The 27,205-nt window shown below is 43.4% G+C and overlaps 1 protein-coding gene across 3 annotated transcripts in view; it reads left to right on the forward strand.

Annotated features, from left to right (window-relative positions):
- gpm6ab (glycoprotein M6Ab) overlaps positions 1-27,012 on the forward strand; it is a 59,202-nt gene extending 32,190 nt beyond the window's left edge. The window contains exons 2-7 of one of the 3 annotated variants that reach the window (XM_010894473.5): positions 18,318-18,510; positions 20,826-20,982; positions 21,290-21,443; positions 21,566-21,642; positions 22,215-22,280; positions 24,431-27,012. In XM_010894473.5, the coding sequence (XP_010892775.1) occupies positions 18,318-18,510; positions 20,826-20,982; positions 21,290-21,443; positions 21,566-21,642; positions 22,215-22,280; positions 24,431-24,583 (800 nt within the window). In that variant the 3' untranslated portion in view covers positions 24,584-27,012. The other 2 variants (XM_013140692.4, XM_010894472.5) reach the window with 2 other exon arrangements.
- Positions 27,013-27,205: the final 193 nt, after the last annotated feature.

A 27,205-nucleotide genomic window follows, 5' to 3' on the forward strand; every position in this document is an offset into this window, starting at 1 on the left:
GAAGCATTCCCATAACATGATGCTCCCACCACCATGCATCACTGTAGGAATGGTGTTAGCCAGGTGATGAGCAGTATCTTGTTTTCGGCAGACATTGTACTTCAGGCCTACATGGCATTCAGGCGAAATTTTAATTACCTTTTACTTTGGAGTGACTTCCATCTAGCCAATCTGTTCATATCTGGAACTGCAATTATCTGTTGATGTCGTTTAGAGGTCTAACATTTATATTCCAGTTAAATATTTAATTGTTAAATGATAGTATCTAGTATCACTGTTGATTCAACATAGCTTACAACCCTACAATAAAGAGGCAAGATCTCTGTTGTACTATCAAATTAACATTACCCTCTTTGTCCACTAAGATCTCCAGAACTGGGTTATCTCCCTGTCTCTCACTCTTAGTATATTAGCCACGAGAGTCTAGTTTGTTTTTAAGTGCCATTGCAGCCAATGCCAGAAATACTGAAGCCCTGAGTCACAGCAGAAGCCCCCCTCCCAAGCAAAACCATCAGTTTGAAAGTATGTAAGGTCAATTCATGAGCTCTTGAAAAACATATTCTAATATACTTTATAATGTTAAATTTGAACTTAGAAAAAAACAGCTTCCACTCTTTGCTCAATTGGATCCATACAAAACACTCTAAAGATTAACACTGATAAGTTAATCACAATCTAGCAGAGAGATATATTAGTAAAGACTGTCAATTTGGGATTTATCTATTGGCAGGTCAAAACTGCCAACTGCTTGTTCTTTCCTTCCTCTCTTCTCTGGAAACCCCTGTCTGAGGTTTTTAAAATAATTTATGTTTAATTAAGCGACAATAACTTTTTGAACTTAGAAATGTGTCAGGAGGAGCATGTACAGCTGTACTATTAATAGCTGTTTTATAAAAATACAAACCTTTTGAAAATGCCTAAAGGCTGGGAACTCACACCTATATACAAATATTTCACAAATACTCCACGCTTGGTCTAAAAAGCAGTTTTCCACAAACTCCCGCACAATCTGACCACTTTATATACAAAAGCAGTTCCTACCAAACAGGATCACTGTATTGGCTAAACCTTGTGGTCCCTTTAGTTTTAACTGATATTCCTTTACAATATCTGCTATTTCTCTTTCCTCCATCACCTCACTTTTTCTTTCTTGTCCAATGTCTCTCCCATGCCTCTTGCCTTCCCAAGGTTTGGGTGTATTTTCCATTTTCTTCTGGGTAAGTCTAGAAAGGAAACTCGGGGTCAGCAACTGTATTGATATAAAGGAAAGTATTTCACAAAATATCATTCTACTCATTTAGGAGCAGGGGATGGGGGGGAGGGTTGCTAAAAAACAATGTGTCCCCACAAATTTCAAACACACTACTACAGCCAGCATACCATACTGTAAACAGTTAATGATTTGATTGAGGCTCAATGTAAATACAAATGTATTTATGCTACAATGTAGCAAGTAAACTACACTACAATGTAGCAATGTAGCTAGTAAAATACACTACAATGTAACAATGTTTCTAGTTAACTATCAAATCTAGCTAGCTTCGTGTGCCTTAGATATTAGCCAGGGTCCTCATCACTTTGACGTTAGGAAATGAAACGTCAACACTTAAGCTAATACGCTATTAATTAAACCAACTGGGTTCACAGCGTTACAGTTTGTAGCCTACGTCAAGTATCCAGTAAACCAGCCAGCCTAGCCAGCAATTTTAGACAACAATACAAAAAATATCACAATAGTTTCGATTGTATCTAGAGACGAATCACATTGAGCTGGCAACACAACCGTTACAGCAACCTATTAGCCCAGTCTTCTTTACCGGCAGACATTGACAACTTTTACACAACTTCTCCCGCTTTGTAGCTACTGCTCTTCCTCTACCGAAGCAGCACGGTGCGCAACAACGTGCGCGAACGTCCTTGCAATAGAAAATATTAAATGAAACCAAGATCACTGCCTGTCGGCCTGGCTTCGTTGACCTGTCATCACGATGGTAGTAATGCATGCAGGTGGTGAATCTTGAATTCTACAAAACCTTCACTTTAAAATGTATTTTTCATTAGTTCACTTCTTTTATTCGGCTTTGTAAATAAAAACATAGAAATAAATACCGTGGACGTGACCCGATGTCCTCAATGGTAGATATATGTACCTGATTGCAACCGATGACCAACAGTAAGCACACCATCGTCTAAATCAGACAAAAACTCACACATTGTAAACTAGATAATACATTGGTTTTGATTCTGTTTAAACGTTTCATTTTGTTGTTAGGAAAGCAGAAATTGTTATAAAAAATAATAAAAAAGCAATGGTACATTTTGTGTTTCATTCAAGCAGTCCCCAGAGGAAGACCACAATTTGCCAGATCCTGTTACAAAAACGTTTGACAAAGGCTAATCAAAAGCTAAGAGTAACTCACACATTGTTCATACACTAAGATAAGGTATACTGTATATTCTCAGTGTATATACCAGTAGATAATGGCAAGCCTTATATACAATTTTGCACTTGCCTTTTAGTGCTGAAATATGAAAGGACTGAGTGCAAATCCAAACCATGTTATTTGGGACTAAAATGGAGATGACAAACTCTTTTTGGTTCCAAGAGTTCACTTCGGAAAGGGTTCTGTATTGAACCAAATAAGGTTCCAAATGAAACGTAAAAATGTTTCACCCATTATTCCATTATTCTAATGGGTGAACAGTATTTGTTGTTTGTCACTAGTGCTTGCTTTGACATTTTCAGGGCTTGTGACGCCATCATTTTGCCAGCATATTAAGGCCAAGGGTTTTGGTTGTTTTGACATAAGCATAATTGCTGATCTTACTCCTGTGAAATTCTTTATGCATCCATGGGACAGAGACCCTGGCACTGATTCCCCCTGCCTCACTCCCTCTCTGCACAGTGTAAAGCAAGTTGGTAGGGGGCTGTTAGGCTGCAGAGGATTCTGCTCTTTGGCTCCAGGCTCCATGTTGCCTACTCTCTCAGGTTTCCAACACAGTTTTTTAAAACAGAAGTAAGCATTTGGGGTTTTGGTATTGACCCTAAAACATGCTTATAATTGGGGGAAATCTGGGGAGGAAAGTGTGATGAGCATTTAATTTATAGCACAGTAGAGGATACTATAAAGAGTTTTATTTTAATTATATGTTTACATCTGTAATGACTACATGTAAGGTTTTAGTATGAAAGTGGAAAACTACCCGTTACTATATTCTGAATAAAGACCAGCAAATGTACCATTGTGTTCATTCGACTTCTTTTTTAAGATGGCGATTTTGGTCTTACCGTGTAATTGGTGTCCAACGACTTTCATTGCTGTGAGGTAAATTTGCCATTGTTGTTAACATGAGTTATGACGTTAGAATAGCTTTTGTTTTGCTAGCTTTTTTCCATATCTGTTTTGAGGACACTCTCAGGCTCCAAAAAGGCTTGCTTTAGTTGTGGCTCTGGCTTTTTCTGCTGTGTAATGTGTGAGGCTCACTGCTTTCATGTTTTCTTTCGTAGTGGTTCTCAGCTGGTTTTTCTTTCTGACACAAATTGAACCAGGTTGTTTCAGTTGCAACCTGATATTCACATTGCTTTTATATATTTCCAAAATGCGATTTTTTTCTTTTCTTTTTTTGACTATATATATAGACATTAGTCAAGGAATAACATTCTCAACTTCATTGTCTCTAATTCCATAATGCCCTAATTCAAATCCCATATCGCCCTAGGATTTGAACAGAGAATTGTATTAGACCTCCAGTGTCGGGGGCAACATTTCTTTGTTGGGATAGAGGTGGTTGTAGGGTTCTCAAAGCCAGCAAATGTTTCTGAGAGGACTTGCTTACACATTGTATTTAGTAAAAAGTCTCTGTCTTTGCCTGTCTCTCTCTGGCTGGTGGATGTAAAACTAGCTAGCCAGATTGGCCAGGTGGACATAGTGTGAATGAGACAGCAGGCTCTAGCCACCTGACAGCTAGAACCCCCAGGAGTCTGGCTGCAGGACTCAACCCTCCCATCTCCACATCATCCACAGGGCTTGGGCCCCTTCCCATTCCATGTCCTCAGTCAACCAACCTGCCATCACAGCATGCACGGTTGTTTATGAATCACCTATGGAACGCATACAGTTGGCAGCATATTAATTGCTATTACGAGTATTAAGATTCCTATTTGCCAACTAGTAAGTGACAAATTTACAAATACATTAAGTGGCCTGTGCAGTAATCAAACTCATTGTGCGCCAAATGCAATAAACTGAGCAGTCTGCAGCCTCTCTGATCCTGAAACCTCCCCCATTATCTGAAAGATAACCTTATTCTTTTTCCACGACTGCCCGGCCTATCTATGTTTTTCTAGACTGTAGTCGATCCGACTTGTCCCCCCATCACAGGACATTGCAGGACATCACACAAGCCCAATCAGTGGAGACAAAAGAGTGTCCTAACATGTCGAACAGACCCCCTCATTCATCGGTTATTTTGCCAGTTAATGTCAGGACCAGTCAGACATAAAGGGGGTTGTTATTTGTTATCCACGACCATTAATCACTACCATCCTAGACTCTCACAATCCACCAGGGCAGTGACCAGGGCAGTGTGCCCCCTTTCAAATTGCTTCTACAAATGAGCCCATGGTGCCCTTTCTTTCATTCTACCAGTCAGGCTTGTAGCCGTAAATCAGCTCGTTGAACCACGGCCAAACGAGAGGAGAGCGGGACAGGCACTGGAGAGGGTTAGCATCTCAGACAGGGTGCATGTTCAGAAAACTGCTGGCTCAGCAACGGTTCTCGGCGAATAAACAAATATGGAACTGTATCATTTGGCTACAGGTACGGCAGAGAATCACATTTTCTGACTGACACCGAGGACTTTGAAACATTTGAAAGGAACTCAACAGTCGCCTGTATGAGCCTACTACTCTGTGTTGTTGGTAGGCCATTCCAGCAGTGTACTTCCTGCTGCTCGTACTCAGAGACTGGTGGTGGATGAATGGTGGAGGTTCATGGCGGGGCTCTATTTTAAAGCCATATTAACCGCATTACAACCCTGATACCCTGCAGAGCAGGTCAACACCTCAGGGCTAAAAGACTCAGACGCCAAAGCTCTCTACACTAGGTCATCCCTCTCACTGGATATGTCTGTGTCTTTTTAGCTGGCTCTTACTTAGTCTCTCTCTCTCTCTCTCTCTCTCTCTCTCACTACTGCTTGTTAATCTGTCTCTTCTCAATCTCTGTACCTTTGTCTCTCTTCCGCAAACTCTCTCTGTGCTCTTTTCTCTCATTTGACTAAAGGTGGAGTTTATGTAGGCTGCTGCTGGATGGCAAAAGACAGCTTCAGTGAATCATATTTACAGTGGACAGAAGTGATATATAATGAACCGTGTGAAGTGCAGAGTTGGTCTGTTTCATTCACAGCATCGGTCTTTCTCTGAGTCGCTCTCTGTCTTCCTTCCAGTCCATGTTTGCTTTCTTTTCTTCCTCTCCCTTTGTCCAATTTACAGATTTTGAGACATCACACAATATTAATATTACAGTATGCACAGCAAGGCTGTTGAAATTCACCAAGTAAATACACTGTGAGCCAGGAGACAAGCATTTGCAGAGGAGTGCACACTCAGCTGAGCATGTTTATCTTTTAGACAGGCGATTCTGGCATCTTTTCCACATCTTAACCATGTCCAAATATGGAAAACATGGCATAGCGGCAGATTACGGCTAGTGGCTTAAACAGGTTGAGGACAAATTGTTGCAATGCTCTTAGTTTAACCCTTTAACATGTGCAGCGTTTGTCTGGCCTTCCTGGACCTTGGTTTACGTGAATTAAACGAATGTTCTGGTATGCAACACATGTGCGTTCGCATGCGTACAAACACACACCGAAACCTATGTTGTCCCTTCGTATCTGTTGGCGTTTCACAGTGAAGTGGGTCACTGAGCGCCCGAGCCAATTTTGCACAGTTCGCCCTCCCCGTCGGCATGGCAACCATGCTGGTCGATTAAACATGCGCACATGAGTCAAGAGGAGAGGTTTAGGAGCTCAGAGAGTTCAGGGACCTATACGCTCTAGCTACAGGGTTTCTCCAGTATTAATGCTAACACAGCATTCTCAGCTGTTCTCGTGTGCAACAAAAGACAAAGAGCCTCTTTAGACTAGAACAATTGTCCTGATGACTAAGTGAATTTGAATAGCATTTACATAATTTATGAATGCTATTGTCTACTCCCACTCGGTAATATGAAAAACTCTCTCTGGGCCCGAGGTGTACCGTAAGGCTCAGCACGTGCAACACTTTGGCTAGCCCCCTGTCCTGGAAGGAGTTTAAGCTCGCTAACTATGCTGTTGACATGGAAACCAACATGGCGCTCTTCATCAAAGAAGATGCTGGTGATAATGGAATTTTTGAGGTGTCCAGTGTGAGAACATTGCATCTTGCTTCCCATTCCCAAGTTCAGGGCCAGATTTCATACTTCCGCTTATTCCACTCCGATACATACATGTTCTCTAGACCTCAGTTGCCACGGCGAGTATCTATTGGGAAAGTGTGCCAGATTACCTCGGAGGACGACGTGCGTCAAATAATACTTTCAACTGTTAACTCAGTAAAACATTTTTTTATATCAGAAGCAAATCCGGGCGCAAACAGGTCTTGTTCAGAAATAATTCACGTAGTGTAAAAATGCTGAAAGCTATTCAAGAAGTCTTTGCTTTATTCATTGCTCAATGTGGCATGGGGGGCGGGGCTATTAGTCACAGCTAATTAATCAAGGAAAACCCATTCCCTCTAAATCACTTTGATTTATATAGTACGACAGGATCAAAGAACAAGTAATGTTTCAAAAGCTAACCGTAGCTGCTTTGGCTAATATCTATGATCCCCTCACTGGGAGGTGTTTCTTTGTTCAGCCTTACAGTGTGTAGCAGGTTGTAAATCCTCTCCCATTGTCCCTTTCTGCCCGTCCCCTCCCTCTTACATGGCAGGGTTCGCCGCTGTATCTTCATACCAAGAAATGAGAGAACGAGCGCAAGGGGCAGGCTGCCTCGTTTTAAAATCAGCCACCAGTTCTGGTTCCCGTTGAGGACGCCATTCCTTTCTTTTCTCCCACTAAGAAGTAACCATTAGATAATCATGACCTTTGACCCCCCCCCCCCTTAGGATTACAGGGCGGGACATGGTGGCTGCCGTGTATAATCCCAGGGTGCCTGTGACATGGGCGCTGACAGATGGGAGGGCAGAAGAGGAGATAACGAGGCGGGGGGGGGGGGCAGTTACGAGGGGGTTGGGCAGTACAAGGATAGTCTCTTTGTCACAAGAGAAACGCCTTCTGTCGCCTGTACTGTAAAAGGCGATGTGTGAGAGTGGGTCTGAGTGTGTGTGCGGCGGGGGCGGGGGGGAATCACTAAACCATCTGAGGCCTTTAGAGATGGGTCAGGGGTTTAGGGGTTCATTTAGGGGGTCTGGCACTAGTTTTATGTAAACACTGCCTTGGCCGAGTGGAGTTAAGTATGAACACACCACCGAATGACGGAGTTTCAATCATTTTAACGAGTTCTCGTAAAATACCAATTCAGTTGTAATTCTCCACGAGTGGAACTACAAATCATCTAAATTATTGCTTTCCAAAAGAGTAGAGGTGCATAGTTTCCGTGGGCCCAGTGACGTGCGATAGGATGAAAACAAGCTTCCCTGAGCTTTGATAAATAGAAGGATTGTAATTTCAAGTGTGGACAACACCACGTCCATGTGGATGGACTGATCAGGTCAAGCCTCTTGACACTGACATGACCACACACTGTCGTACCAGGTCACATTGGGTCAAGCACAAGGCCACACTGGCTCAGGGTATAACCTTGACTACATCCCCCTATGACCCCGAAAACCGCAGGTCAAAACCCTTCAAACGACTCTCAAAATCAAACATAGGCAGGGACAACCGTGGCAGGAGCATTGTACCAAAGCTCTTTAAAAAGTGCCAAAGGAGAGTTGTCAGGGACCCGCGTGGAGACACACATGCGACCTTTGCGAAGTCAACGTGACCCCCCCCCCGGATCCCCATCGGCTGATGGGATGCATGTGACGCGTGCCTGCTGTCAACGCATGCTAGCCTGCCTGCCCCCAGGGGAATGCCTCTGAAGTTGTGTCCCGTCCGAGGGGGGGGGGGTGATTTTGACGGCTCTCAACACAAAGCCTCTTTTCCATTTTTTTTCACACCGTCCCCGTCTCTGTATGTCGACTCCGCTGAACGTCACAGAAACGTGGCTCCGGGGCGTTTGTGCTCCACTCTCGAGTCGTGTGCGAGCCCTTTCTGCGCTGACTCAGACTGCACCTGCGGTGTTTGAAGCTCGCCGTGCGTAGACCACAAGCTGAAACGTCTTTCACGAAACAAAACCCTGTCATAACACGTGGCTTCACAACCTTTCTCCTGTTAAACCTCTGGGACTCGCCTCACCAGGATGCTTCCAACCAGGCGCCAGACTGCTGAGGAGGAGAACAAATCAGGCGTCTCTCAAATCGGGGCTCTCGTATTTGCACGTTTTAATGAATGCCGTTTCCGCTCGGTCACCGCTCACCGTCTATTGGATTATGTGGTGGACCTCCCAGAGCCTCCAGTTGGTTTCATCCCGACAATTAACTGTCCAGCTGATGTTGGGATGCGATTGGCTGTTGAGGGTGACTGTCAGCCACTGACGATGGCGATGACATTACATTGTAAACGACAATGTCTTTTGCGCGTCTTTTCCGCAGCGTATTGCCACAAAGCCCTATGAGCAGACTAACACGACCAAATCTTAGGCACTATGAATTGTTCTGTCAGAAAATCCCACCTTTTGAAATATAAAAGCCAATAGTAGGCTATATTGTCAATTACAGTTGCAATAAATGTTAAACTTCTGAAGTGATGTATGTTTGTATGTTGTAGAATTGAGAAATTGGCAGCAGTTTCAACATACGGTAACCAAACACGTCTTACCAATATTTTGAAAAGGCAACAACAATCAACAAATTACTATTAATGGTTCAGTGGTTAAAAACAAACACTGGTTTAAGTTGAAAACCTATACACATAGTGTAAACAGCCCACAGGGAAAGAGCATTAGAAATCACAGGCCTGTATGAAATCAATGTGAATATTGTGAACAATTTGAATAGTGGCATCTTCAGAGATCATTTGAAGACGGATGGTTTTAAGAGAATGCCCAAAAGGCTCCCGCTGAGGCCATGCTCTAATCATATCAAACACATGCAGCTTGCCTGCCCGTGCAGTCATCCACTCCTGGAAATGAATTCAGAGCAGCTAGGCCAAAACAGACATAACAAATGTTATCAAAATGAACCAGTTGTTCCAGTAGACCCCTTCCCCAAGGTGTTCCCCAAGACACTAGTCGTACCTGCCACCAATTTTAATGTTGACATTTTGACTTTGTTGCTTGGGATTTTGTGCTGAAAACGCCTTTATCTTTTGGGTTCTTGTGTTGTGCGTCATGGGTTATGTCACTCTTTGCTCGATATGTTCGAATGCTGACATTGTGTGTGTGTGTGATCTGGTGCTTGTGTGTTTGGTCTGCTTAAAGTGGAGTTTAACATGTTGTGGCCTGAGGACAGTAGATTGTAATTGTTGGGATCTGGCCCTGTCCATCCTTCTTTGAGAGCGTTGATTTGCTAACTGCGTCTGACAGGCCTGGTCTCACTTTCCGTGGTAACACTCTCACACCACTATCACAACATTATGACCCGCGAGGGAGATTAAATCATTAGCGGTACAAAGATAGCGTGATATTTACGCCAGCAAAACCAGCACAGTGCGTCATTGAATCTTTGCAACCGGTTTTATTTGAGTCGCATGTAGACCTGCATGTATACTGGTTTACATTGTTACTTGAAGGTATATGAAATCAAATATGGGCACCCTGATTATTAGTACTAAGAAACAGTGCTAATAATAATGCTGACCAGCAACAAGATTAAAGGATAAAATGTTGAGTGGGGAGGAAATGGCGACCAATCATAACGCCCGGTGGAGCTAAGCAGCATGGGAGATATGACCCTAGATGCTGCCTGTGGGGAGTTGGGGCAGGCTGCTCTGAGGGAAGGGGTTTGCTGGAGACGCGTCAAATATCACTGTCTCAATTTCAAAGACCAAATCAGCATGCCATTTCGACTGAAGCAATAGACTGGGCCATGCTTTATAAGTGGTGTGCTATTGTGGATACTGGAATTTAATTATATTCTCTGCCTGTACTATAAACAGCATTCCTTCATTCCCTTTCTACTCAGTAAGTAGGTCCTGTGAAATTCTATCAATTCTTTGATATAATCTCCGTTCCTTGGCAGAAGGGACAAACATGCTTTATCTTTATGGACTTCCTGATATGGACTTGGTATTTTTCTAGATTGATGTCAGCCGTGATTGATTCAATTGCGAAGGGGCGATAGAATATAATGGAGCGGCATGTGACATTAGCTTGAGAGCCCTTGGGATCTGAAGTCTACTATAACTGAAGTTTCTGGTTTCAATTGGTCCAGACTGTCAACCAATCGACAAGGCTGGGAGTCAGAGATACGTGATTTGATAGGGACCACAGTGGCATGTATGTGTTTGTAAATGGTACCTGATAGCAGGTCAAAGGGCATTATTTGTGTGTTTAAATTTTTTGTCTCCACAAAAAATAAGAAATATAGTGAAAGGAAACACATTCAAGTCATTTCACATTGCCTGGTCTCGACTCCATTAAGGCCTATGGTGGTCCTATGATCGGTCAACAACCGCAGCACCGCTTCGGAGAAAGAACCGATTTCTATTCTCTTCCACTCGTCCGGCCTGGGCTCTTTTGAAAGGGAATGGGCCACCCCGCACGCCACACGCTCTCTGTGAGCATCCTAGAATTGATGGGACACGGTGCTATCCGCTGAGGCAGCTCTGATACCTTCTCTCTCTGTATGGATTATTCATGGCTTTTTTTACACACATGAAAGGGTCTGTAATCCATCAGGCTTTTTCTACAAGCCTGTCTGAGCAGGCAACTGTAGCAGCACACTGGGCAAAGAGAGATATCTCACACACACATACAAACACATGCACACACACACATGCTGTGGGTTGTATGTAGGATATACCAGGCTTAGCAGATGTGTTGGACTTTATCGCGTTCCGCTAGTTACTACAGTGTAGCTCCTAGGGTGTAGTAAGATAATTCATGTCATTCACCAGACAGTGGGATCATTTATAAATAAACACTACATTGTTAGAAAGTATTCCTTATTATTAGAGCTCAAGCTCTTAATGAAGCCACACTCAAATTTCTAGATTCACTTATGTTTTTACCTTTTTACTTTGGGGTGCAATGGCCCCGTTCCACCCTCATGGCGGATCTCCAATTACCCACTGATCTGGGTGATTATCCACTGATCCAGAGATGATTTGGAGATTGGAAACTTCCCAAGAATCGTGTTCACATGCAGCTGTACCCATATGTTTTTAACGTCTGTATGGGTAGACTCCTTCAAGTTATTGGGAGTCTTAGACGCTAGCTTAAAAACAGTCAGCCGAGCCGCGGTTCCAACCCCGGCTGCTAGGGGCTGTGAGTCAGGAATGTAGTCTGCAACACCAGACCTCAGCACCAAATACTGGACCTTAACGCTACACGAAACTGGCTAGTATGAAACATCAGTTGCGCAATGTGAAATAGTGGCTACATCCTAAATGGACCCCCTATTCACGTGTGTGCAGTACAAAAACAGCCACGATGGACTGTATATCATCGGGTAGCTAACCCACTGATGGTCAGTTCATTACCCATTTGCTGTTGGGTCGTTTGGCCATTTTGCTATTCCAGTCAGGAGTTCAGTTGGTGGATGCAGGCAGCAGATCTTAGCTTCCTCCGTGTCCCATACACAGGCTGGCTGAGCGATGTGTAATAGCACCGGCGGCTAGCTCTCTGTCAGTCGTTCTGTTTTAGGAAAGGGAGGGAGATGTCGGTGGTGAAGGAGGTGCTAGCGAGGCTCATGATTGAGTGTCTTCGATTATGGTTCGGCAAATTGGTTTTTAATTGCACTTATCGTTGCCCTACGGATTGGGGCTATACTCGGGTTGAAAAGCTGTGCTGGTAATTTAATCATGAACTTCCTGTTTACATCAACAACAGGGGGCTAATGATCTGAATCTGGAACTGACCTAAGGTAAAACCAATGTGCAAAGCCTGATAAAAATGAATAATTTAGATAACAGCTTTAGTTATTTTCCATGCATCCAAAAGCACTAACGTATGTAAACCCATGGATTTTACCCTGTGACTCAGAGGTGAAACATTAAGATTTGCCTTAATGGACATTGACAACTCCACTATACGACCAGTGCTACACAGCCTACATCAGTGAGTTCATGCGTAAAATCAGGACCAAAGACTTTTCTAACTAAACTAAGTTTCCAACGTGACACTATCCAGAATATTCAGAACCTAGGGAAGAAGGTGGGATGAGCTAAGTATAAGCTAGCGATATCCTCTATGGATTTACCGGGGTGTTCTCGGGGTGTAAGATTGAGACTGCGTGGGGTGTAAATTCTCCACGCAGTCTTAATAACACACATTTTTTTTAAACATTGGCAAACTTAGTCCATTCCCTTCATAATATACTTTACACTGGGGAACAGAGGACTGTATTGAGATCAGATGTTTCATCGATGTGATTATCCAGTTGCATATGGATCCGGATCCGTAAGCCTCCAATGCCCAGCCTCTGGTCTCAATGCGGGGATTGAAACTGACACCCTGATAATAGACTGGTACCACTCATGTGCATTTGGCTCCTTTTCTATCTGTGTCAGGACCCTTTACAATGTTGGCAAAGAGGTGGTCCACTGTGGCATCTGGAATGGAATATAAGACAGCTTTTAAAATGTTATCAATATAAAATCTCCCCTTCTTAACCTACAAGACAACCTGCAGTTGTAATCCTTAAATTTGGAGAAATAACGCCTCAAAAGCCTCACCTCAAACTTCTCAAACATAGCAGATGTTTCTCAAACACCTGAAGAGTCTGTTCACATTAATGTTATTATTAATATAAAGATTTTACGAACTGTGTGCCCACATCATTCTTACATGGGTTTTTTTAACATACTTAATTATCACCCAGGTTATATTTCACTGAAAATATGTTCTGGGCAGTCACTTCAATTTTCTGTCTGGCACAATTTTCCCAGTCTTTCTCTCGTTTCCGTGCCACGTTATAATGTTTGGAAAATGTCTGTGTGGCTGCTTAATATTGGCAGCCATTCTGGAACAGGCCTATGAGTCTGGAGAACATGCACGCTACAGCCTATTCTTTTTCATTAGCGTTTTGTGTCATTATCACTTTAGGTACAACCTTCATGGCTGTGTCAATCACTACCTCTGTAAGAGAGAGTCTCTAGGACACAGATTAAGTTTAGAGACACTCATTGATGAGTTTCTAGGTTTAATTTGTGTGCACGAATTAGGCCTTTAGGCCAATAGGGAATTGTGGGGTACTGTTGCGGAATATCAAGCCATATAAGCGTGGTATCTCTGTATAGAAATGAGAAAGCCTGCTGCATCATGGAAACCGACGCATCCCTGCCAATAAGTCTATATACCTCCTTCACGTGTCTCGGTTAAAAACACAAGAGTCGATGTAAATGCAGACCGAAGGATCGCGCTCTCCGTGGATAATGGCGGTGGGACGTTCGAGTGCGTCGCGAGACCACTGGCCTGTACTGGATCCAAACTCGCATCATCAGAGAGGGCGGTTGGCCCAGTGGCTTCCTCCACCTCGGGCGGCTGTGGAAGTGTGGCATTTTCGGAGAGAACATATTCGTTAGTGCCTGGTGCCGCCATTGTACAAAGCCATTGCGACTGTGGGGCTCTTGGGGGCGAGGTGAGGTCAGCTGCATGGACAGACGGGGGCTCCGTGTTGCCCTTATGGGTTTTTACTCCACACTAGGCGGCAAGGATGACACAGACACCGATGTCAGCCACCCAAGCCTTGAGTTGTTTACACTGGTACCATCCAGCAGACATTACTGGGAATTAAAGAAAGCTATTTCTCAGGGGCCATCAGATTGTTAAATCGCCTAATCTGCACTTTAGTGCCCTGCTTCAAACACTCTAATTCGCACTTGCATTCATGCAATTCATGGACACACTCAGTCACACACACTCGACAGGGACGCACAGTCCCTGTCACACACTGTGCGTGTGTACACGCGCACTCGCACATAATCACCCACTCGCGTACACATTTCCATTTTTAGATTTATTAAGTAATTGTGCCTGTGGACTTTTTTTTATGATCGAGCGACTTTACTTAACTGCCTTGTCTAATAAATCGAAACAAAAGCATTTCGCTGCATCCAGAACAACAGCTCCTTGAATGTGTATGTGACCAGTTAAACCAAGAAACTTTGAAATTGCCTGTGTTCAACGCCCGCCCCAAAACAAGAAAAAATGAAGCTTTCTTAATTAAAATTCACAGTCGGGGGTTGCCTTTAAACGTATTAATTTTAGTTAAGGGAAATTGAACCTTTTCTCCTCCGGGCGGAGAGGGAGGAGGCAGAAGGAGATTATCATTTTAATGAGTTAGTGCCGCAGACACAGCGGATCAAGTAGACAGAAAAGGCCTTCTGAGCGGGCAACCAAGCCAACACCCCTCCGGAAAGGAAGTGAATTGTGCTGATACAGAAATATTCAGCCAAGCAAGCATCACCAACAATGTGTGCGTGTGTGTGTTTTTGTATGGGTCCTAACATTATATGTGTGTGTATTTTCACCATCCATCTAGTTGGAAAAAAACGACACTTAAGATCCGCTCAGCCCTCTAGTAAATTACCCCTAGTCTTTCCGTCAAGAGACACATCCCCCTAAAAGATTCCTTTAAGAGGGCATCAATCTACTATAGCCTCATCCATCAACAGGGCATAGATCTGAGGAATACGGCCGTCCTTTGGTTTAAAAGGTCTCACACGAGTTACTTGTTCATCTTGTGTGTCACTATACATCTGATTGCCATAGAGACCGATACTGTAAATCACAAATCTGTGTTATTGATGACACTTTGGGATCAGACGATTCTCCGTCTGTTAACGCGATTATTGATTATTGATAAAGCAAATGTTATCTATCAATCATTGTTCTTGATGTGGATTGGGCCTCCAACAAACCACCCCTCACCTACACCCCCAATCCAACCCTGTAGCCCACTAACGGCTTCCTGTGTCTCGTCTGGTGTGTTGAGCTACGTGGGCGTGTAGCCATTACTAACTGGTGCCACCCCATTTAGTCTTTAGGATTGAAAAAGCTCAATTTTTTAATTCCTTTTGCCTCTGCTGTGTCAGTTGTAGTGTGCACACACGGACACAGAAACACACAGGCGCACACACACACACTCTACCCCCTCCCCCAAACTCGTGCATACCCCCCCCCCCCCCACCCCACCCCACCCACCTACTCACAGTTGATAATGGTTTTATAGAAATTCATTCCTGAGAGGAAAAGTGAACTAAGCTGCCCGTTCTCACTGCATATTATGCTGACAATGGCTTTTCCAGATTCAGTTCCTGGGGGCGTCCTGCCAACCATTGCTAATGAATATCCATGGACTCTTTCTAGTTCCTCAAACGACAGAACAGAGTTCATTTTAGTACTCTGAACAGGATATACATTAAAATGGGCAAAACCGTAATAAACGTGGAGGTGGACTCTTTGTAAATCAAACACACCTGCTAACATTATTGGAGGATGTGAAATACTTGTAGCTACCTCATCTATAGCTGTAGCTACTGATTAGGAATTCACAACATATGGGTGTCGCAAAAAAGCATCAACCGAAAACATGTCTGAGTCAAACCCTTTTCAAAGCCTTCAAAGACACATCTCTATAAATCCTTTGAATTGAATCGTTCGGAGGAGCGATCTGGATTTAGTTTTGTACGCGGCGCTAGATACCGTTGTGGTGTGTGTTTGTGAGTGGGTACACGCGCGCCCGGTCTCTCTCCAGGCTGCAGAATATGAGTCTCCAGGTGAGGCAGTGTGCACCGGGTGCAGCAGACGTGAACCGGAGAAGTTTCCGGTGAACGCCGGGTTCAGTGTAGCTGTACATTGACAACACAGAAGGGGCCTTGCTTTTTAAATGCCAGCCAACTGTTTCAACTCGGCTCCAGGGGCACTAATGTACACTTGATAAGTCAGAACCAATCTAGATTCTTACTAGGGAACGAAGAACACAATCAGGACGACCTGCCACATTTTTTGTCACTGTCCGACCAAACAGCAATTTTGTTAGGGTTGGTACGAGAGTATCTATACATTTTGGACCAGGAAGATTGTGAAGCATCGACCCAATTTCTTACTCGCTGTGTCCTCTCTTCCATCAGGGTTTGTTTTGTGTCTCTTTCTCTTTCAGACACACACACACAGTGTTTTTACAATTGCTCATAAATAGCCTGGTGACGGGAGTCTTTCCATTTGCTGGGCCACAATCCGAAATCCACTGATCAATACTGTTTGTGCTCTGTGTATTAAACCCATAAATCTGTCAGAAGAGCAATTATGATTGGCCAGAGTGACAGTGAACTTCCTGCCCTAACACTGCAACGGGGTGATTTATTGGCTACTGGGGGAATTGGAAAAATGCGGTGAAGATTATTTTGTTGATGGATGAAAGACGGGATTTGATTTGATGAAGTGAAATGGATCTCATGAAAGGAATGGAACACTCAGTTCCTTAATGTGGTGGGAATTAAAATGCTTATCCAATGATCATGTAGTTACTTCTCTTGTTACAATTGTTACGTTTTTTGGATGAAAGGTTTTTGGAGAACCTGTCAAGCTGCGAGTTTGACATGTACAACCTTGTTTCCAAAAATGTTGGGACGCTGCATAAAATGCAAATAAAAACAGAATGCAATAATGTGCAAATCATTTTATCCCTGTATTTAATTGAGAATAGTACAAAGACAACATATCAAGTGTTGAACCAGCAAAATCTGATGCCAGCAATACAGGGGCATGTTAATGTTGCATCACCTCTTCTTTTAACAATACTTTAAGATTTTGGGAACAGAGGAGATCAATTGCTGTAGTTTTGAAAGTGAAATGTTTTCATATTCTTGTTTGAAACAGGATTTCAGCTGTTCAGTTTGCGGTCTCTGTTGTCATATTTGTCATTTCATAAAGTGCCAAATGTTTTTTAATGGGTGACAGGTCTGGACTGCAGGCAGGACTGTTTAGCACCTGGACTTTTTTACTACAGAGCCATGCTGTTGTAATACGTGCAGAATGTGGTTTGGCATTGTCTTGCTGAAATAAGCAAGGCCTTCCCTGAAAAATATGTTGTCTGGATGACAGCATATGTTGCTCCAAAACCTGCAATGGTGCCTTCACAGATGGATGCAGCGTCCTCCGGGCTAAAATTTCACAATTTGATTTGTCAGACCACAGGACAGTTTTCCACTTCATCTCAGTCCATCTACAATGAGCTTGGATCCAGAGAAGGCGGCGGCATGTATGGATCATGTTTTTCAGGTTTCTTCTATGCATGATGGAGTTTTGATACACATTTGTTGATACAGCCCCAAAATGCGTTCTCCGATAGTGGTTTTCGGAAGTGCTCTCGAGCCCATGCAGTGATTTCTACTACAGAATCGTGTCTGTTTTTAATGCAGTACTGTCTGAGGGCTTGAAGATCATGGCCATCCAATATAGATTTTTGGCCTTGTCCCTTGTGTACAGAGTTTTCTCCAGATTCTCTCAATCTTTCAATGATATCATGTACCGTAGATCTTGAGATTCCCAAACTCTTTCAAAATGTATGTTGAGAAACGTAATTCTTAAATTGTTCCACAATTTGCCAGCGCTGTCTTACACAGACTGGTGAACCTCTTCCCATCATTACTTCTGAAAGTAACCCAATCATGTTACTGACTTTTTGCCATTTGACCTATTTAATAGTGAGATGTTCCACCAGGTTGTTTGTTTGTAATACACAACTTTTCCAGTCTTTCGTTGCCCGTCCTAGCTTTTTTCAAAATGGGTTGCCGGCATCAAATTTAAAGTGGACATATATTTTTCAACGAACAATAAACATTTTCTGTTTCAACATTTTCTTTGTATAGTTTTCTTTTGAATATAGGTTTTAAATGATTTGCACATCGTTGCATTCTGTTTTTAGATCCATTTTACACAGTTTCCCGACTTTTTTGGAAACAGGGTTGAATATTCCGACTGGAGCACCTTTGACTAAGCTATTCTACCGTCCTCTTTTGTATGAACGTGATATGTTATGTCTCAATGTTCTCCTCTTTCTCCCCATCCAGGGTGCTTTGAGTGCTGCGTCAAATGCCTGGGGGGACTCCCCTACGCCTCCCTTTTCGCCACCATCCTGCTGTACGCTGGGGTGGCGCTGTTCTGTGGCTGTGGGCACGAGGCCCTCTCCGGGACCGTCACCATCCTGCAGAACTACTTTGAAGTGGTCCGGGCCCCCGTGGAAACCCTGGACGTCTTCACCATGTGAGTCACCTGTGCAGGGGATGCGGCTGAGAATGTCCTTTGGCCTTTTGAAACTGACTAGCTCCCGAATCTGTTGCTGTCCCAACCTCTCAATGCTTCCCCAAAGGGATAATCTTTTTTAAATATACATATACAATATATGAAGGGAACACATAATCATCACCGTATAACACCAAGTGAATTAAACAATTTCATGGATATCAATCTGTCCAGTTAGGAAGCATAAGCATTTGTGTGTTAAGGTCACCGGTTTTGGTGCAAATGAAAGTAACAACAGGTGCCCTGGAGAGGCAACAGCAAGACAACCCCCAAAAAGGGAATGGTTTTGCAGGTGGTGGCCACAGACACTTGCTCTCTCTTTATTCTTCATGTCTGTTTCTTCTCTAGTTTTGCATTTTGCTGGTGTCCTTGTCACTACTGGTAGCATGAGGCGGTACCTACAGCCCATTCAAGTTGCAGAGGACCTGTGTTCATATCCCAGCACTGTGCAGGTTCACTGGCATTCACCAGAGAACACCAGAATTGGCAGGTCCACCTTTGCCGGCCTGTTCTCTTCACAGATGAGAGCAGGTTCACAATGAGCACATGTGACAGACGTGAAAGAGTCTGGAGACGCCATGGTGAACGTTATCCTGCCTGCAATATCATCCAGCATGACCGGTTTGGCGGTGGGTCAATGATGGTCTGGAGTTGCACTTCCTTGGAGGGTTGCACAGACCTCGACGTGCTAGCAAACAGTACCCTGACTGCTGTTAGTAAACTCAATTTCAACACAAACAGTGAGTCATATTTTGTGCTCCAACATAACGGGGGGACGTGCACTTTATTATTATTTAAACACAATAATTTCTCAAACACAAAACATCTCAGTAGTAGTTCCCTGAAAAACACAGGTTTTAGAAATGTACCACTCATAGTTTTGAGGTTTAGAAATGATTATCGTGAAATAAAATAATTAACTTTTGCTCTGTTTCATGAAGCGGGCCAATATCTTTTGATGACTGTATTTAGAAACATTACAACATCTTGAAGAACCATTTGGCCGTAATGGTTAGATTTTTCTGCCCACTGTTCTTTTCTAAGCAGTAAATCTTAACGAGCACTTTTGTGGTATCTGTTCGTGTAAAATGGGCTTCATAAAATAAATGGAATTGATTCAGACACAATATCCTGCCCTAGTTACAATAGTCTGTAATCATACAGCACATGTCCCAAAGTAGTCCGGCATCATAGCTGTGACTGAAACTAAGTCACAGTAACTTAAAAGGGTGTTTTATAAATGGCTTTCTTCTAATGTGATTAACCATTAATGGTGGTCTATGTTGGAAAATCTCCCCTTTAGCTTTTGATTATGACACGCAGTCTATAAATAGCCCCAACTGGATTATTCATTAAAATGGGATTAGGTAAGAATAGCATCACTCACCCTTATTCCTTAACACAACCACACAGTGCTGCTTAATCTGTAGAGAGATCTCAAGGCATAGAAGAGTGTTATTAATCTGCAATTCAAAGAACATATTCTAGAGTGGACAGCAGGTGTTTTCTTGTGTTTGTGTGTGGGAGCATTTCTTCCCCCTGACGCAGCACACTGAAGGAGGTTTTTCCATCCCTGACTGCGTGTGCGTGTGTGTGTGTGTGTGTGGGTGTGTGTGTGCATGTGCGAGTGTGTGATGTCTTGGCTCATTGCCCGTCAGGGGATTTAAGACCTCAGAAATCGCTCTGGGTCGTCCCAGGCACACCTGCTCACCGGAACTCCGCCTGCCGAGAGTGTGTGTGTGTGTGTGCTCGACTAGGCATTGGAAATGGCGGGAGTTTGCGGAAGAAGCGACGGACCTGGCTTGAATTATGTAACAGGGCTTCCTATACCCTTTCTAGTAGGTGTGAGCTTCGCTGTAGATTAGGGACGCTTCAAATCAGGGCCGGTTTCACAAAAACACCTCAAGGCGAAGCTCATCTGTAAAACCTTTGCCGGGGTCTCGGCTAAATCTCACCGCTGTTTTCCAAGGCCCCTGTTACCGACGTCGCGCTTGAAGATGCCTGTAGTTTAACGTCTGCCCCTGACCCAACCGCTAAGCGCACCATGCCCTCTGAACTAGACGGAAGAGTATACATTTCAAATACGGCCTTCCACAAGGTCAAGCAGTAGCATTTGTGTGGTTCAACGCGTTTCCACGCGTTTAGGCGAGGCCTCAGCCTCAGGCGCGCGCGACCCGCGCACCCCCTTTGCGCTCCGAAAGGCCGCGACATCCTCGCCCCCCCGCGCCCCTTCCTGTAACGCGTGACTGAGTGCGCCGCTCTGTGTGTCTCCCCAGGATCGATATCTTCAAGTATGTCATCTACGGCGTGGCGGCCGCGTTCTTCGTCTACGGCGTCCTGCTCATGGTGGAGGGCTTCTTCACCACCGGGGCCATCAGGGACCTCTACGGGGACTTCAAGATCACCGCCTGCGGCCGGTGCGTCTCGGCCTGGGTAAGACGAGCGAACGAGCAGGGCCACCGATTGCCGGTTGGAAACGGGCTCTGGGTCAGGCATTCTGGGATTCCTCTTTCTCTCTCCTCCTCCCTCTCTTGTCTTTGTAATGGACTGCTCTTCTCCTACCCCTGCTGGCTCTCTGTCATCTTTATTGGTTCCCCTTAATTTCCTTGTCTTCTCTCTCTATATACTGTGTATATCTAACTTTGTCTGTCACCAACATGCTCTCACACCATCTCTACACACCCTCTCTAGCTCTCTCTTTACCTTTCTAATGAACCACTCCCTCCCTTTCTTCCCCCAGTTCATCATGTTGACCTATATCTTCTTCCTGGCCTGGCTGGGTGTGACAGCCTTCACCTCGCTGCCCGTCTTCATGTACTTCAACATCTGGACCATGTGTCAAAACATCACCGTGGCTGAGGCCGCCAACGTCTGTCTGGACCTGCGCCAGTTCGGTAGGTGCCGTATATACACTTACTGTACATCCCTATGACATGAGGGCTGTTTGTGTTGCTTAAGACTCGGTGGGTAGGAGCCCCTGCCAGGCTTACTGAAATGCAAATTTCCGTTTTCGCAGGCATGGTAACTATCGGGGAGGAGAGGAAGCTGTGCACTGGCTCGGAGAAGTTTGTCAATATGTGCGAGTCTAATGAGGTAAGGCTGTTTTCCTGCGTGTAGACGTGTGTGTGTGCGTATGTGTGTGTGTGAGGATGGCAGCAATGACGGGAAGGGGATATTGTGTGTGATCGCTGTCCGTCTCTTTTCAAACTGATGCCCCTGTCATTAAAACCAGGAGACCCCAGAGGGGAATCCCTCGCTCCCAAATAGCCTGGTTATTGGTCAATAGAAACACAGGGTGTTGTTCATTGGCTTTGACGTCTCAGCTCCCTTTTGACCTCAGCGGCTAAGTGCCTCTTCTGCGTCAAAGGCTGCCTGTTTAGACATGTATTTTTGTTTGACATCTTTTGAATTGCCTTTTTGAAAAATGACATTAATATTGCAGTCGTACACATCATCGCGATATCTTACCCGCTGTTTAATGATTTTGTTTTTAGACCTCTAAATTATCTTTCCCCTTATTGGCCACACCGTAAGGGGGGCGGGGGGGTGTGTCACTTGGAAACCAGCTACAGATCTCATCAAAGCCAGTGCTGCATTTGTCATCGTACTCACTTCCTGGTGATGAATAAAGTTGTGTTGTTGTTTTTGTTTGTTTTGTCTTTCAGCTGGACATGACATTCCACCTGTTTGTCTGCGCTCTGGCTGGTGCTGGGGCTGCCGTTATAGCCATGGTGAGACCACGACAACCCGATCTGTCTACTATGTGTTGTTTGGCCTTTAGCCACCCCCACCACCACCCCACCCCCCGTGTGAAGTAAAAATAGGCAAAAGGGCGTCAACCTAAAAAGAGGGTGTGTTCCCACCCAGAGGTGTTGAAGTTTAAACGAGTGTGGAGTCAGGAGATTACTGAGTGGAAAACGCCCTGGTCCTCTTTATACTGCTTCATTAAAAGTGGTCTGGCCAGTATTATAGAAGCGGCACTTTAGATCGACAGAGAGCGTGAGAGAGCGAGAGACAGGGAGAGAGGCAGAGAAATAGGTGTGGATGCTGTCGAATAGAGGAAGTGAGACGCCCAGCTATGGCAAAGCAAGGGGTGTAGTTGCCATGGAAACTGGGGGAGAAGAAAGGAGCGTGCTGAGCAGCTAAGTGTTGGTGAGGAACAGTCATCACAGGAGACAGTTGCTGCCCCCCCCCCCCAAAAAAAAAACACTATCAACATCACTCATAGTTTATTGTTCAAGCAGTAATCACTAAACGTTTAATACATTTCAAAAAAATATAATTGTATCCTTGTCAGGGGGTGCTGTTCTGCATCTACAAGTAGGGGACTGTTGCTGTCAAACAATAAATGGCAGGAGAGGATGCAATGAAATGTTAATCGATTTTGGCGGGTGTGGCATTTCTTCCTTTCAACAAAACACAAAGCATGTTTCTGTAGTCCTGCTGTTATCTCTGTCACCTCCTGGTGTTAATGTGAGGTACTACATAATTGCGTGAGTCATAGCTAGGCGTTGGGTAAATAAACACACTTATCCATGTACAATGTTCTTATCTGATATTTCTAAATATTTTTTCTACTTTTCTCCGGATTGCTATTAACGTCCTAAGGTCCACAGTGAGATTGTATGAGTTAAGTTCTGCCTGTATATCCAACCTAGACCTGTCTTCGTTTATTCATGATGGGAATCTGTTTATTCATGATGAGTCTGAATTAATGCCATCATGCCGTATAGAAATAGATTAGTGGACCTTTATTTTCTCAATTTATTAAGCATGTTAATCATCACGACAAGTTCACACCGATATTCTCCATAAAAAACAACATAATTCTCTGGGCCATAAATGATTATACTGGACCAGTGGAGTGCAGGTGTTTTTCTTTATTTAATTACCTCATAGCTTCTCGTAAATTCATCAGAACTTCTGCAGCAGAGGCGATGGTTGTATGAATGCTGACACTCTGCTGCCACTTAGTTGAGAGAAAAGGTACTGCATAAAGCACATCAAGGGATCAGTTTATAGTTTTCACAGCCTATTCTCTCGTTTTCTTCTCTCGTTAATTTAAAATGATGACAGTACACCAGGGAAGGGTTCGGTTGTTCCTTTGAACATTCAAAAGGGAGAGGTTCTTCTCAGTTTTTCCATTGTCCTGTACCATTTAATATTGGGTTACTCCTTTGTTCGCTTTTCTTATGTGTCTGCTTTTCTCTGTCCTTCTGGCCTGACATCAACAGGCAACAGCTTCCACCGTCCTGGTCCGTAACTATGTCCTCCGGACCGCTCAGAGTCTGGGCAAATACTGCACCCGCTTCTGACGGGTTCCGATTGGTTGGCCCCTCACCTTCACCCCTGACCTCAGTGGCCTAACTGCACGCCGTCAGGACGTGAGAGGGGTCGACCACCTCAGTGTCAACATGGCCGGGCTGACCTCTGAACTTAGGAGCTCGGGGGTCACCCCCACCGCGTCACCAGCTCTGTCATCGGTCACGTCACACGACTCCGTTATCATCCACTAAACTATGCTTTGCTGGCAGCGCCGACTGAAATAACAAATCCCCTTTGGTCACTGTTGATCTTCATAACCTAACTGTCCATCCACGCCCCGCTCATCAGACACAACCGACACTGACAGTGCTTACTGCGCATTGAAGACCGATTGACTAATCCGTTTCTACTTTTGGTTTGCTTCAGTTTGAAACCAGTGAAGACGATGACCTCAAACACCTGTTTTGGGTTTAGTTGTATCAAATGATCACACTAATTCTGTTTCAACCGATTAATAAACCAGTAATCTGTCCCTCTATATATCGGCCTCTTTGAGTTGTGCACTAACCTCCCACTAACGTCCCTGCGACCCCTCCTGTGTACCCCTCTAATGCAGGTCCACTACCTAATGGTGCTGTCTGCTAACTGGGCCTACGTGAAGGACGCGTGCCGGATGCAGAAGTACGAGGACATCAAGTCGAAGGAAGAGCAGGAGCTCCACGACATCCACTCCACCCGCTCTAAAGAGCGTCTCAACGCCTACACATAAACCCCTCTCCCATCCTCTTGATCCTCTCCTCCAACACGCACTCATGTCCATCACACACACACACACACGGCAGAACACACACACACACACACAAACCACACAGGTTGTTCAGTGTCAGGTGTTTATGTTCGTAAGGCACAATGTTACGAGTTTATTTTTAATTTTTTTTACTTCACTAAGCTTAAGGGTGTGAAGAGACAAGTTTTTCCTGAGGTACATTCTCCCTCCAGGGCAACTTTTTCTTGGGCCTTTTTTTCTTTTTTGAGATTCTTCTTTCATTTGTCCTCCTTTTCCTTACCCCTATATTCCACCGTTGCTCCTTCCTCAAACTGCTCTTTCTCCTTTTCTACCTCTTTTTACTATTTCTTTTTATTCTCAGTTTGTATATTTTTCAGAGACAGCACACTACCAGTAGCACAGGAAATGAGTAACTCACTTGTCTTTTTCCAATGTGTCGTTGCTTTTAACCACGTTGTCCTGTTTCTCCATGTGGAGTATTTCAATGTATGTATGTTTTGTTTTAGGAGGGGTTGGGCTGGGGACTGTCAGGTTTTTAATCACTTTTGAATTTGCATTTCTGTGTAATATATTTCTGTGTTCTTAAACACTTTTCATTCAACGGGGCACCAATCATACATGTTTTTGCATAGATTCTTTTTCAACATATCCACGTAACAAGACCAAATGTGATCAAACTTGTATCATTTACTGGTAAATTACAGTGTAATAAGCTTACCAAATGGAAAGCACCACCGGAATAAAAACAATGTACAGATTCTTTTTCCAGCAAATTCTTTATTGGTTGGGAGTGCCAGGGATTTTAAAACAAAAAGTACCTTAAAGTGACTTTTTACATATTGCTATCAATGCAGCTTGGCCTAATGCTCAGAAATGTATGCTAGCTTTGTCGAGTAGCCTAACCATTTAAAGTGAAAAACACTGATTGTCTGTCAATAATAATAGTGAAACTGTGAAGAAAACCAGTTGTTTGAGTGACACGTCAGCACAGTAATGAAGAAGGTGAGGATGAGGAAGGAAGAAGCTTGTAGGAATGGAATTACGTAGACATACATCTGATGGATCAGTCTTTCAGGATTTTGCCATGGGGAAACTGTAGAAAACCACTTTCTCATCCATCGCAAGCCATATCTCACATGCAAATAACATTTTAATGGTTTGATTTTTATATGTTTTAATCTTGAACTTTTTAAATACAAGTAATCAGAAAGAAAATCGGAGATGTTTTTTTGTCAGTATTCTGCACTGTATATATATCTACGGTATATAAATATATACATATATGTGAAACAATTTCAGGTCATTTCATAAGAAAAAGAAACACTTATTTCAGTTGTCAACGTTTGGTGATATTCTTGTGAACGTCCATTTCAGAGAAACCAGTGAAATAAATATGGGAACAAAATCTAGATGGCAAGTGGATGAACAAGCTTTAGGCCCGAAAGGGTTATACTGCTATACATGGAAAACGTTTAATATCACATTGAGAGATGGCTTTACTGTCTGCAGGGTTGTTGTCAATTCTATTTTCAACCCTGACCCTGACTGACTTTGAAGCTATACTAAAAGACATGAAATGTCAAGAAATAAATACAAAATAATAAAAAAAGATATATATATTACTCTTGAGTATGGACCAAACTCTGTTTTGGCTCGGTCTTGCCTATTTCTACAGCTCTAGTTCTGCAGTACAGTGTTTAATCTTTCTGTTTCAAACTTTAAAAAGCTTGTTATTTGTGCACTTATTCAACCATTGTGAACTCTTTCTTGTGTAAAGTGCATTCAGATTCAAAGCAGAATCTCTGTACTGTAGTCATGCAGCATTTGATTATTAACAGGTTACATTAAAAAATAAATAACTTATTGTATTAGGTAAAAAGAACCGTGAATCTATTTGTTATTTGTGGCATGGTGATGCATTCAATGGTAATAGTTTTTAACTAATTCAAAAAGTACAATTTTCCTCTGTCCTTATATTTTCCCCTCATTATTTTTACGCTTGGACTGTCTTGGTTGGGTGAAATGTTTTCTTATATGTGCAGTATTGCAGTACCTACATTAATAGTATTATGCTAAGTAAATAAGTAGCCCATTAGTTGGATTGTATGATTTCCTGTCATTATTTCTCCTATAGTTTGTCATGATGAGTTTTCTAAACCATGTCTTAACTTACTACTTGTAATGGTGTTACGTGTTCTCTTCTTTCCGTGTTAACCTGACCATGCTTTTGGCTTTCTCCTCTCATATTAGTCTTTTGTACTTTCACTAAGAATGCTTTGTAGCAGGCTGTACGATTATTAATCTGTTTTGTACATACATGTGCCAACAGCTTAAAAAGTGGCTTTTTTTGAACTGTAGGAACAAACTTGCTTGCGTTAAATAAAATACACTTGTGTACTTGTAAATAGTTACACCCTGAGTTTTTATTAAAGATAAACCAGATGTTCGAGTCTTTCGTGAAATACAAATTCCGGTCTAGATTTTCAAAGTTTATTTGAAAAGTGATATTTTAATATTTCTATGCTCTGCTCCGCTGCTTGATTGTTCATGCTTTAGATTATTTGTGATGTCGAACGCTCCTCGCAAAGATACTCCTCAAAGGAG

This window comes from Esox lucius, chromosome 25, assembly GCF_011004845.1.
Source record: "Esox lucius isolate fEsoLuc1 chromosome 25, fEsoLuc1.pri, whole genome shotgun sequence".
In the NCBI taxonomy this organism is placed as follows: Eukaryota; Metazoa; Chordata; class Actinopteri; order Esociformes; family Esocidae; genus Esox; species Esox lucius.